At 37.3% G+C, this 14,065-nt stretch overlaps 2 protein-coding genes across 2 annotated transcripts; both read right to left on the reverse strand.

Moving 5' to 3' along the window:
- Positions 1 to 690: 690 nt before the first annotated feature.
- zgc:92907 (uncharacterized protein LOC436733 homolog) lies at positions 691 to 5,064 on the reverse strand. Its single transcript, XM_041990827.1, has 4 exons — positions 4,860 to 5,064; positions 3,157 to 3,319; positions 1,060 to 1,198; positions 691 to 952 (listed from the first exon to the last, which is right to left on the reverse strand). The coding sequence occupies exons 1-4, from the start codon at positions 4,938 to 4,940 to the stop codon at positions 841 to 843; spliced, it is 495 nt and encodes a 164-aa protein (XP_041846761.1). The 5' UTR covers positions 4,941 to 5,064; the 3' UTR covers positions 691 to 840.
- Positions 5,065 to 8,696: 3,632 nt separating this feature from the next.
- On the reverse strand, positions 8,697 to 12,206 carry rap2c (RAP2C, member of RAS oncogene family). The gene is made up of 3 exons (XM_041990826.1): positions 11,238 to 12,206; positions 10,525 to 10,810; positions 8,697 to 9,996 (listed from the first exon to the last, which is right to left on the reverse strand). Exons 1-2 carry the CDS (start codon positions 11,508 to 11,510, stop codon positions 10,532 to 10,534), a joined length of 552 nt encoding a protein of 183 aa, XP_041846760.1. The 5' UTR covers positions 11,511 to 12,206; the 3' UTR covers positions 8,697 to 9,996; positions 10,525 to 10,531.
- Between the last annotated feature and the right edge of the window lie 1,859 nt (positions 12,207 to 14,065).

The following is a 14,065-nucleotide window of genomic DNA, read 5'->3' on the forward strand; positions in this document are numbered from 1 at the left end:
AGAGACCCCACAGATGCACGGGGAGAACATGCAAACATCACACAGGAAGGCCTTGGCTGAGACTTCAACCAGGAACTTTATTGCACAAATAAACATTTAGTAACATTTTTAATGTTTGAAAACAGTAAGCTGTCAGTGTAGGTTAGTCACATCTGACTTTATAACAGACACATTTCACAGTACTCAGTCGTCATTTATTAGGCTTTTATCAAGCTATAGATCTTGGCCTAAGTGAAAGAACAGTGACAATGCTGGGAAAAAGACACACGGAAAAACCAAACAAATTAGAGCAATGTAAAATACCGGATCTACAGGCAGAGTTTAGCCTCAGTCCTAAAGCGTCCTTGTGAGAAGAAAGTCCTCCAGGCAAAGACAACTGCACACAAACTCAAATTCACAGCAGACTGTAAACAAATCATGCATGCAACATACACACCAAGAAATACAAATAAAATGCTATGAAAATATGCTGGCTGTTCTGATGAATCTTAATGTCCTTTGAAGATGAACTATTTAAGAATCATTCTTACTAATGGCAGACTTTGGTACAACTACTAAATGAGTTCAGTCTACCTAAATTATTACCAGATCCAAACCACTCTGGTTAAAGTTTTTTTTTTCCTTGTATAAACCCTTTTATAAAGCTATATCTAGAATACCATTTAAATAATGAACAACATAGGCATTTAAAATTGAGCACATATTATTTTTATTAATGCATATAAAAATATAAAACAATGTCAGTTGTGATATACAATGACATTATTCAACAACCTAATTATCTAATATTCATCACACTTGAGTTCAACAGATATTTAACTGTGTTGTTTAATAACAGTTTTATTTAACTCCGAGAGCTTTGTCTAAAAAGTTTGCAAAGTTCTTTGGCTGTCCAGATGGGAAAGGCTGCAGAACAGAGAGGTCCATGTTTCTCAGCTTTTCTGTCAGGGTGCTGAAACATTTATAGAGACAAAAAAAAAAAAAAAAAAACCCTCACAGTTAATTAGTTTGTTAGTTAATTTCACATGAGTCAATTGAACAAATCTGTGAAGAAGATACCTGCATGTGCAGTACAACAGGTGGTTGTCCACGTGCAGCTGTCTGGCCAGCTCCAGCTGGTGGTTGTCCATCAGCTTGTCATTGACTACGACCAGCAGGGGTTTGCCGGCAGCAAGAGCCTCCAGACAACTTCCTGCTCCTGAAAAGGAAAATAATAAAATCCTATCATTCATGATGACAACTATGTAGGAGATTTAACAGCAAAAGTTTAAAAATTATGCCCACTATGATTTGAACAATACATGACCTTCAAAAGGACTCAGAATAAACGTACCCACAAGTTTACCCATTAGCCTGTGCTGTTGTAACAGGTCTCAGAAAGGATGATCAGACAGCTCAAGGTGGATAAATGTTTGTGTCTGTGGATTTTATCTTTTACTGCACTGTTCTGTCTCATGTTTAAAATAACATGTCAGCTTTTTATTTGGGAGACTTCAGTACCTTTACCAGACTGACAACCATCAGACCATCAGTCTACCAGGTGTCACAACAAACAGTTCAACAATGATGGATCCTAGGAAACGCTGACTGAGAAATAGCAGCTGCTGTGTGTACTTGCTTCAGGTGTGTACTATGCAGCCAGGTATAAACCTCACAGGCCTCACAGCAGACATAATAGATAAATCACAGGTGGAGCTGTTAATACTCACAATGCCTCTGATCCATTAAGTATGAAAGACGTCTAGACCAGAGTGGTTGGATGTATCAATACCAAAGCACAGACTGGACTACAAGGAATACAGCGCACCTTGTTAAAGACTGCACTTCATTTGTCATCCTTTAACATGCCAACACGTCTGCTTTAAAAATAATAATAATAAAAAAATGTTTCATAAACCAACCCATTAAAAAATAATAATAATATTGAAAATAGAATTCAGTTGCAGCTTTAAGTGGTTCCATTAGTTAAAAGGCCTGAACCTCTGTTCAGTATGTAAAGCATTTACTGCGCTTTCATTCACAGTTGCTCTGTGAAAACATCTTTATTTTTCCTGTTAATAATTCTCTCTCTGATGTCCTCATGTTGTATTTGTTTCCTGCAATAATCATCAGCTTTCTGTAGCCTACCATACTCCCACACCTGTTTTTGCTTTGCACTCAATAATACTTCTTTTATGCATTAATGTTGGATCTTAACTACATAAAAAGCATTAGCCAATATAAAAAATACCAAGTTTGGCAGCACTGCTTTGATTGTCCAACACAAAGTGCAGTAGGAAAATCTCAGGAGCTCGGTACAGATTGAGAAAAGAGAACCGTAGATTTATAGAAACATCTTATGGAAACATTTCTCAACAGCTACAGATTTCAAGATCATCAGTGCAAACAACAATATAAGTCCAAGTCATTAAAGTTCGCTACTACTACTGCTACTACTTTGCCAAATTCTGAAAGAGGATCCTAATCCTTAGCCAAGAGCAAAGTAACTCTGGACAAATCAGGAGCCATTTAAGAAAACTTTATCGTGAACTTGTCACAGGAGTTTTATAATCCCTGAGAAGTTGAAGTTTGCAGTTGGAAACATGCACAATAAACACCCTTCTCAGGGAAAGTTTTATGATCAGATGAGACACATTCAAGCCCAAGTCTATTCTCGCTTCTGATATTGTAACATGGTACAACTTCTGTCTAAACACAGAACAAGACTTTTTCATATACTATACTGCAAATCCTCAGACTCACAACAAAGGTGAATCATTATGGGCCCCTGAACAAGGTCCTTAATCCTGAATTGCTTCCTGAACGCCAGAACATGACAGCCCACTGCTCTCCAGTGAATCTAGAGATGGGTAAAATGCAGAAGCTAATTTCCCAATCTATCTATCTACAATGTACCATCTGCAGCTATAGCAGCATTGTGTTCTGGGACTGGCTAGATGAAATGTCCATGATGGATGAAATATGACTAAAACATTAATGTCTCCTTTTGATCATTCATACACAAAATGCCTGTTTTGGCTCCTAATTTCAACAAGTTCTTTTTGCACAAATTAAAAATAAAGACAGTGGGAAATAAGAAGAATGTGTAAAAATGTATTTCAGATGAACACTGTCAACACTGGCTACATCCTGTTGAGGAAAGCGAGGTTTCCTCACCTGCATGGCTGATGACGAGGTCAGCCTTCTTCATGTCTTCAGCAATCGAGTCTTTAAATCGAAAAACCTCCAGTCTGAGTTGTGGGCAGCTGTCATCATCTGGCAGAAAAGATCCCCTTCCAACCTGAAGAACCAAACGCTCATATCCACGAGCCTTTAATTCCTGTAACAGGAAATGAAATCCTTCTGTGTGGTTGTGGATTTAAACTTTGAATCAGTCAAGCACCACTTAATATATGCCTTTCTAATGTGCATGTTTCCCACTAATCACATAGAAAAGATAAGCCTGCATCAACTCTGATTCACTTCCTGTAAACAAGCTTTAAGACATAACACCACAGGTTGGGTTTCATGTTACTTTAGAAAGTCATAGGTTTTCAATGATAAGCTTAAGCAGGGCCTTGATTCTACCAAAGTATAATAAATATATATATAATTACTTTACTGCTAAAAATTTATCATTTTTCTTTTCTTTTTAAACCAAACTGTTTACAAAATCTTCAGTTAATTTTGTCAACTTGTCATTTTAATTTACTGAGAAGTGATGTATAGAGGTACAATAACTATAAATAACCTTAAAAATGTGCATCCTTTGCCCACCGGGTGACTGGAAGCCACAAATGTCTCCAGCTAAGAAATTTGGTTTCCTCCCTCAGCATACTTGGCAAGGACTGTAGTGCAGATGCCTGTTTTACAGTTGCTGCTTTCTCAGCCCTCTTATGTCTACAGCTCAGCTGTTAGGGGACTGACTCCAGTATTGAAGGACATTATGGTTTTACCTTGAGAAGTTCTTGGGGGGGCTTTTGCAGTATTTTCTGTTTTTTAATGTTTCTGTATTATGCAGCGCTGTCCAGTCAATTTTGCAACACTTGATTGCAGGTGAGCAGAAAGTTGCGTTAATTCCATTTACAGTCTCATCATTGTTAAGCAATCAAACTGTGGATGTTTATCTTCACACTTTTTTTCTCTCATACTTGCTTCTTCCAGTTATTCTAAAACAAGCTCATCTAAATGTGGCAAGCTAATCTTACTATCTAGGACTGTTCTGGCTTGTCTCTGCTTAGCAGTGTGTGATCATCTTGAAGTAAATCCTCTTTGATAGTAAATTTTGTAAATGACACACCACCCTCCTTTTCTCCATCTAGATGTCAAAATGAATTCATTCATTATCTGTACTGCTAAGCTGGAGCCTCACCCAGGACAGGTCACCAGTCCATTGCAGGGCCAACACAGAGAGACAAACAGCCATTCACACACACACTCACTCCTAGGGAGTGTGTGTGTATGTATATATATATATATATATATATATATATATATATAGTGAGGGATTGAATTATGTTTACAGAATGTGTATAGAACATCAAATTTAATGGATTTTGCAATTGTTGACAGGTTCTCAAAAGATCTATCAAGGGTATAAATATTTTAGGACAAATCTATAATGTTCCTCTTTAACCTTGTTTATGTCATATTTGCAGGTAAAACTTATCTCTCCTTAGTTTTTTTTCAGTAAAATACTGAATCTTGTTGCACTTATAGAAGACTTGTCAAACATGTTCAATTTAAGGTTCGTCAATTTAACACTAGTTTGTATCAGTGAAGTCTTTTTATTTTATCATTATGTACTTATGTGAAACTATTTATCAACCAAGTGTTTTCCTTCTTTCCAGCATGTCACCTTTTCATCAATCTTTCCTCACCTGTGCGGCTTCAGAAGACGTGACGCTTTTAATTAATTCATCAAAGCTCGTGGTACCGACCGTTACAAATACCGTCTTCATGCTGCTGTTCGGCAAAAGCCCTCTGTCTATCACAGCATTATGTAGTTTAAACGTTTTTCTCGCACCTCATCGTCATCTTCATCCTGCACACAGACCTGGTAGCTGCTTCCGCTTCAGCCAAAATGACGTTGCAGTCTTGATGTGAAGCGCGTCATGGCGCCACCTAGAGGTCTGGAGGTGTTTACTACAGACGCTAATGTGTTGGAACTGTGGTGTAGGAAAATACCAGTTTACAGCATTCAAATACTTTTACTGCTGAACCTCTACACAATATTTGACAGCAACAGGATCATTTAAAATATTTATTAGTATGAGCTTTTGATATGCTGACATTGCAGTATTGTCTTGAGACTGTAGCCACAACATAATTCACATAAATATTTTATCCTCATCTAACTATTCAGTGACCCCTTGTGCTTAGTGCATGTGGTTACTGTTGTCCTTGAAAATGTCACTGCCATCAAGATAGCAATGCTTCATCACAGGTTAAGAGCAAGTCTGTAACAAACTCTGAACACATTTGTTACAGGAGTGGATTACTACTTAATAAATGTGGGAAGTGTGGACCCAAACCATGCCTGCAACAAACTCCTGATACCCTCAATGCAGGGATCAAGTTTTTCATTCAATTTGTCTCTACTCTATGATGTATCAATAAATACTTGGGCTTGACATGGGCTTATGGAAACGTCTGTATATCTTTAAAGTACTAGAAGATCTTTTCTCAGAGTCTATGTCAATTTTCATTTGGTATATGAAAAAAGGGGGGGGGGGGGAGTTAACTTTAAGTGACAAATGACCTTTTAAAAAATGTGCAATGTGTCAAGTGCAATGTCAGATGTTCATGTTGGCTCAGCGTTATACTGTCATGGCTTAGTGGAATATCTAATAGAACTGAGGTACTGTACCATCAGTGGTTACACACGACTTTCCTACCATTGTCATTGCTGTAAACATCTTAACAAGAATTAAACATAACTCCAAACTGCTGGTGAGTCTTAACTGCAAAACTCCAGTAAAGCTTAGTCTGTAGCATTATAAAGACAGCTGGACTTCCCACAAGCAAAAGCATTCAGATGCCTGCTTAGATGATGTGTGGATATGATTACCTGCAGAGCTGCTGGAGAAAAGCTCAGACACGTCAAGATGTATGCTGTGTTTGATTCAAGTATAAAGACCTTCAATATTTCATCTGTTTTCTAAAGGTGGTGAAATGGTTATGTTTGGTTAAGGTGCTGTGTCTATCTTCTGCAACCTATATTCTTTTTTTTTAATGAACACTTTCAGATGAGTGTGCAAACGTAGTGCCAGATGAATGGTGAACAAAGGTTTAAAATTTCAGAAAAGCAGAAAAACCAACAGCTTATACAAAGTCAAAGACTATTTATATTCAGTCTAGCATGGAGAATCAACTTTCCTATATAGCTATGTCATACAGAGTGCAGTAGATTTTTCCAGGCCTTCATGCCACTACAGATTTTTCACATCCTGTATATAGTCATTCATTTTGACACCTGGAACACCAGATCTGGCAGCCGCAAAGGAGGAAAAAACTATTACTGACTACCTGCCCTTGTTTTGAACCCAGCTTTTATGTGACAGTGAATATGTGCCTTGTTTCTTTCAGAGCTGCTGGCCTTTCAGCTTATGCCAACCCTCACTCCTGCAACAGACTGCATACAGAAGTATGTGATGTAAAGGCTTCCTGTACCTGAGGCCTGGAGGTATTCAGCTGCCTGGCAGAGGAATCGGGGCTCAGGTTTGAACTTGATACCACAGCTGGACTTAGTGGACGTCACTGACTCTTTTAATTAAGACACTTGCATAAAGATAAAGAGGCAGCAGGTCAGAGGATATCCAGGTATCAACCAAACACTTGACTTTTGTTCAGATGTTTCAGCCACATATAACCTTTCAGCTTGCTATTATTTCTTCCATGCCAGTCAATTATCAGTCTTTGTGTAAATGTAGGATTTTCTCCCAGCGTTAACATATTATTCCTAACTTTATGAATATTAGAAAGCTCAGTTACAAAATGAGTCAAATGAACCGGCTCTGCTCTGCAGGAAAACTGCAAGTGAGCTGCAACAATGCATTTAACTATCAGATTGACAGATGAAAACACAAACACACCCAGAGCCTCAAAGTGGAAAATGTGGCCTGTTCATGACAGTTTTAGACAATGATGTTTCAGTTTTGTTTTCTCTATCACTCTGCATAAACAGCTGGTTGGATAAAAAAAGTCAAACCAGATTTTTCTTTTATATTCAAAATGTATGAATCAATACTTTGCTACATCATGTAAAAGTAGGTTAGATAGGATCTCTTTAAGTTATCCTAAGTTTAGCTGAAGCTAACAGAAGGCTTCTACAGTGTGAGTTTACCACACTAAGTCTTCATCAGTCCACAGTCCGTTCATTGTCAGAAAGAATAGAGAAACAATGACAATTTCACAATGAAAAAGTGAAAGTCGAATAGCTGAAGCTTAACTTTAGTACATATTCCTGCAAATGGCAAAGACTTCTGTGAATTTTGTTTGAATGCCTCTGCTTTGAATGTCTCTGTAGGGCCTATACAGAGCCACAGGGACCAAAACAGACTTGAGATCAGTAAATGGAAACACTAAATTTTATTAGGGTGAATAGTTTTTAACTGAAAAATCTATTATAAGTGAAAAGGTGGAACTTAAGAGATTAAAACCCCTATCGTTACCTCACTCTACCAAAATCTACTGTTTAGTGTAGACATACATAAGTATGATACTAGACATGCCTCCGTAAATAAATTTATTTTACCCAAAGTAGTAACAAATTATAGAAAGAAAACATTCAGTTATAGAGGAATGCAGGAATGGAACTTACTCCCTAAACAAATAACACAAATAGAAAACAGACTGAATTTCAAGATTCAATTATAAAAGTTAATTCTACAAAATTCAAGTGAATCATTAGCACAATTGTCCAGACTGACCTATGATTGAAAATGTATTTTATTATATTTTAATAATGTATGTGAAAATTGTTATTTAAAAATGTTATGAGGTTTACTATTTTAAGAATATGGTTTTAATATTGCTGAGTATCTTTTTACATTATTTGTGCATGGCAATGAAATGTATGTAATGTATAATTATTTTGATCATGTCATTTTAAATGTGTAACTCTTTTACTGGACCCCAGGAAGAATAGCTACAGCTTTGCTGTGCTAATGGGGATTCAAATAAATAAATAAACAAACTCCCTTGGCCTTAATAATTATAGCAATGCCACTGACACATGCTAATGGAAAGTGTCCTCTATCAATCACTGCCTTGCTTTGTAGTCCAGCCACTGACAGCAGTCTCTTTATCTGAAAAATCACAGTATAACTGGATGCTTAGTTGGTTTTTCCAAGATACTGGAGTATGTTGCTTTGGTCACGAGTCTTGGTGAAGTAACCACTGCAGGCTAACAGGAAACGCATCATTGCCGAAATGGCATTTAAAAAAAAAAAGAAAAAAACAAAAAACCACACACACATGGTAGTCTTTTTGTCTGCTCCTGGACTCTGTGAGAGACATGAAATCAACTCTGTGGATGAGTATTTCTGTCTTGGAAAAGAATTTGCGCACAAGCAGCCTGAAGAAAAAATGTGTGATGAAAAAGATGAAGATTCAAATTTTGTCACGAAATACTGAAGGTGAAATTATAAATGACCAGATGAAGCTTGTGTATCAGTCAAAGATGATACTTTATATTTGTCCCGTCACAAAAAACAGACAGTCCAACATGTTTATTCTGAAATTATGATAGCCATTTATCTTTCAGGGAAAATAAGACAAGTGACAGCAGGGTGCAACTGAAATTTTAAGGCTCTGTTAAATTCTCAGCTTTAAAAAAAAAAAAAAAAAAAAACATCCTGAAAATTCACAAAAAGCTGAAGCTAATACAAAATTAAAAGCTTTAAAAATTGGCTACCCATGTCATAGTTTTTAATAAATAGGTTACTGTAATAAAAAGAAAAATACAAAGTTAAATCTGATTAATTGTGCCAGAAGTTTTATCAAACCACATTGCAGCAGGAGTTATTTGAAGAAATCAGCATCTCCTGAATTTAAAGCAACACACATTATTTCTTCAAACACAAATATGGAGTGTTAGTTTACTTTGGTCATTCCAAAATCTACAGACTTCTTAACAAAACTAATAAAAATAAGAAGGAAGACCTGCGTCCACATGAGCCATGCCTTTAGGAGACTATGACACAAATTCAAGCTTAAAAAAAAAAAAAAAAAAATATCACGAAAAGGCTCATCCACATTGCCTCAAGTTGATTTAGGTGTTAAAACATTTTCACTTCAGAGGATACATGTTTTCAAAGTTCAGCTGCTTCATATTACCGAGTTAACAGAACAAATTTATTATCCTTTTATGCAAATATTATTGGTTTAATCCAGTTACACACCCTCTTGAAGTGGTAAAACCCTAAAGAAAAAAAAAAAACTTCAACATACTTCTGTAAGTTTTTCCTCAGAACAGTACAGCTGGTCAGCACACTAGTTAAAGTATGCATGCTTAAAAGTCTAAATGTTTCAATATTATGAAATACTTTAATCAAATACCAAATTTAAGCCATAATACAAGTAATAATATAGGATATAACTGTGATTAAAGCAGCTCTAAAAAAAAAATAATAATAAAAAAATCAAATAAAACAAAAAGCTGCAACTTCACAAAACACTCCTGCTTAGTATTTCAGGGATACTTCCATCTATAAAGGAGAAAAAGTAATAACAATAATAATATGAGAGAAATTCACAGAGGGCTGCTCTTCCAAGTCAGTCTGTCTGACTGTATCCTGGGTCATCGCAAAGGCCGTTGAGGTTGCAGCAGAAGCATCTTCCAACAGTTATATCAAAAATAGGACCGATGCTTTTCCTGTCAGATGCTCTGCGACAGTCAGAAACCACCATAAGCAGAAACATTACCGAAGTGGTAAGTTTTTGACAGATGGGTTGAAAGTCAGGTTGTCCCCAAGTTCTTCAAAATATTTGTGGTGATCCAAACAAATAATGTCTCTGTTTAAAAACAAAAAAGAAAAAAAAAAGTAGGAAAAATAAATAATATTACAAGAATATTAATAATGCAAGTTTACAAGATATGTGGGTAGCAGTTAGCACAAGAACTGATTAAAGTAAACTTCCTGTTTTACAGACTAAATTTTCTCTCAGGCCATGACATGTTTCTTTTTCTGCAGCTCAGCTCAAACAACTTTCTCCACTCATTACTCTATGCTCCCCATTTTTTCCCCTCTGAGCTCTGAGTTGCTCAGACAGTGTCGCTCTACATTCAGCATACTTATGCGATCCTATGATAACAAGCTCAACCAACGATCTGAAGCACCACCCACCCATCTTTCACACTTACAATCAAGCCTCCCATTCCCTCACACTGCAACAGAACGCCACACACTCATGGTTGTCACTTTTCTCCTCAGCCTGTGAAACACTTTTACACAAACACTACAGGAAAATTTTATTTTATCCAGTGGAATTATAAAGCAGCCAACTGTACCACGCTACAACTTCGCTTAAGCATGTCCTTACCTGTTCCTCACTGTACCACACAGGCCGTGCAGCACTGCTCCTGCTTCTCTGGCAGCGTGGAATAATTCATCTGTCGGACGATCTCTGCAAACAGCTCGTCCACCATGGTCTTACTTTTGGCAGAAGTTTCTATAAACGGGCAACCCCACTCTTGAGCCAGAGCCCTTCCATCTGACCCAGCAACCTCACGCTCAGACTCCAGATCAACTTTGTTGCCAACCAGGATTAACGGCACCTTCTCAAAGCGCTTCACTCGTACTATTTGGTCTCGCATTGGTCTAATGTCCTGAAAAACCAACATACAAAGGAGTATGAGATTATAAGTCATGTTAGATTCTCTGTAGGGAACAAATGAGTTCTATTTATAAACAAGGGGTGGAAGATAATATAAAAATAACAAACTAAAGACATGTGTGATTTGTCAGTATATTGATGATAAAGTAAATCGAATTTTAATATAGTAAGAGGTCAATTAAACACAGTTTGTCAACCCTCAAAGCTATAGCAACACTAAAAATAAGGTATGCTCTTGAATTATTGGAGCTGTTTTCATAGTGATTCTGTCCAGCTGTAGTAACACAATCATGATGGCCTTAAGGCACAAAACACAACTGCAATAAACACTCTACTTTTTTTTTATTGATGCAGTTCAACTGATTTTCGAGAGGTCTTGTTACCGATGTTTCCATGTGTGTGTGGTGCTGCTTAGCTACCTGGAAAGACTGCTGGTTGACCAGGCTGTAGACCAGGATGAAGCCCTGGCCGTTCTTAATATAAAGATCTCGCATGGAGGCGAACTGCTCCGTCCCCGCAGTGTCCAGGATCTCCAGCACTGAGGGTGACGAGTCCACCTCGATCTCCTTACGATAAAAGTCCTCAATGGTCGGGTCATACTTCTCGATGAAAGTGCCGGTGACAAACTGCACGGTGAGCGCGGACTTTCCGACCCCACCGCTGCCCAGCACGACAACTTTATATTCTTTCATTGGAGCGGCAGAGGTTGGTTAGCTTAGCAGCTAACGACGCAGCTACACCAGTATATACCCTTCATAAACATTAATCAGGCCTTGAAAAGAGCTAACAAGCAAACTAGAAAAAGTTTTTAAAAAATAAACAAACCTCTGCTTGTTCACATAAACCCGGGTCTCACATTCATAATTGTTTTGTGGCCCTGTCTACCTTGCTAGCAAGTAAAAGTTGATGTCCGTTAACTCCACTGTTAGCTCACGTTAAAGCTAGCTTGCGTTTGGCTAAATTCCAGCTGTGCCATACTCGAGCATCAAGCCTTCACACCTTATCGGAAGCACCACAAGTGGCCTTGGACTCGTTGGAGAACCAGCCGTCTAACTCCAGACAGCTAGTCGCGGTAATACACGTTCACTCTTTTCTTCAGACAACATGCTACTACCCTCATACACACACCAACCCACCGGTGTCACAGCGTTGCTTATGCCCGTTAGTTTGGGTAAGGACCTGGTTCTGGTTCCGGCCTGGCCCGGCCTGGCAGCCGAGCGTGCTATCGACGCAGATTCAGTACTGGAATCCAACGATCCATTGGCCACACTTTTTTCTGTTGCTGTCCCGGTCTATGGTTGATTCTGTACAGTCCGGGACTGTATTGCAGAAAGAAAATCTTTTTCCACTGATTTCCTGAAGATAGTAGCCTTCTTCCGCTAACGACAACGACACTTCCGGTGTCAGACAAGTCACGCATTGGCAAGCAAGTTCGACTCCATATAAAATACACTGCTTTGGCATGTTGATGTTTTTTAAAGACAAAGAAATCCTACAATTTAGAGATACTATTTTAAAGAATAACTGGATGTCTCAAAATTCCGAGTAATTCTAATTGAGCAGATTTTATAATCTTTTAAGATACTTTTTCAGAATTTTGATAGTAGCTCAGAATTTTGACTTATAGTGCTTTGCAAAATTATTTATAAATGTACTAACAGGTACTGTTTTAAACTATGAATTTATTTAAAGGGGTGGTTACAGATAAATGCATGACCCATAAATATTAAGATTACTCTTAAGGTTGTTTTTTAATTTTCTTTCTTCAAGTGTGAAATTTTGTTATTATCAGTGTAAGTCAATTATGGCAGGAAATGGAAACCAAATATTTCATGTAGGCTATCTAAAAAATAAAATAATAAAATAATAAAAAAAAATCTTAAACTTGCCAAATGTCAGACATTCTGAGTCCAGATAATGACTTTGTGATAAATTAGTGATTGCTTAGATCAGGTTCCTCTTCTGCGGTATCTGCATGAGAAGTCTACCTTTTCTGTTTAGCTAGATTTGAAATACCTTATAATAGTAGCAATGTTGCGAGTGCATAGAGGATGTGTTCCATATATCATTTGTAAGTACTACAGTTAGAAAACTAAATGGATCACCCAAAAAACTACACCCTTATATGTTTCTAAGGTTTATTCGGGTTATTTTACTCTGTACATACAAAGTATCCCTACTAATTTGGTCATGTGATATACTTAGAATCTGATGAAAATGCAAAAAGGCCTAAAATAAATAACATTGTATAATGTCATAACACACTTTGGCCCCTTTTACCTATAATACAAGGCTCTTATACAATGTTTAATATAGAGTAGGTGCACATAATATCCTTGACACCTTTGTAACCTTCATTCATAAAAATAACAGTGATCAGTACATATGTAAAAGCACATTACCATTAAAGCTACTAAACAAAACACACTACAAGGGAATCACAGTAATGTGTTTTATTTAACGTGAAACAGAAATAGCAGAACTCATCATAGGCACAGTAACTTACTGTTAATAGCTATACATTGCAAAATAAATTGGCGTTTAGCACAGCAGCACACACAAGCATCACAAAGCAGAAAACAGAGTGAAACAATAGGTGACTAAGAAACAGCAGTCAGTCGGTCCTAGAGCATCAGAGAAAGTTTTTGTTATGGCTTGATACTGAACAGTCTTAATCCCTCTTCATGTTCCACAGGCCACCATTCAGTCTATGATTGTTGTACCCAGTTTGAAAAATAATATAATGACTCACAGACAAGGACCTAAATTAGGGATAATTAGAGATTTTCCACACATTCAGTACATTTTTATTTTTTATTTTTTTGTCAGTGGAAGGGTTGAACATAAAAGTCTATTTAGCTAAATGAAGGCACAATTAAAGCTGAGACTAACACTGAAAATACACTGATTTTAAATGATTTACTTGCAGGTAACAAAAGAGCCACAGTATGTTGAGGCTTCTGCACAATGTTACATAAGTGATGAAGACAGCTGCTGAGTCATAGTAAAGAGGCTTTGGGGAGTTTGGGTACACGTCGATCAAAAACCCATCTCTTTGTTTAGACACTTAAAAGTCGATACCCAGCAGTCAAGAATTCTGTGAACCAGGATGACTCAGTCAATCTACCACTTGAACAAGGACCACAGACACAAAACTGACGGCTTTCAAGCAACTGAAGAGCATAACATGTCAATTTCTGCAGGAACAGAGTTTTGTAAAAATGTTGCTGCAAGAGTAATGTAGGAA

Source organism: Melanotaenia boesemani, chromosome 7, assembly GCF_017639745.1.
Source record: "Melanotaenia boesemani isolate fMelBoe1 chromosome 7, fMelBoe1.pri, whole genome shotgun sequence".
In the NCBI taxonomy this organism is placed as follows: Eukaryota; Metazoa; Chordata; class Actinopteri; order Atheriniformes; family Melanotaeniidae; genus Melanotaenia; species Melanotaenia boesemani.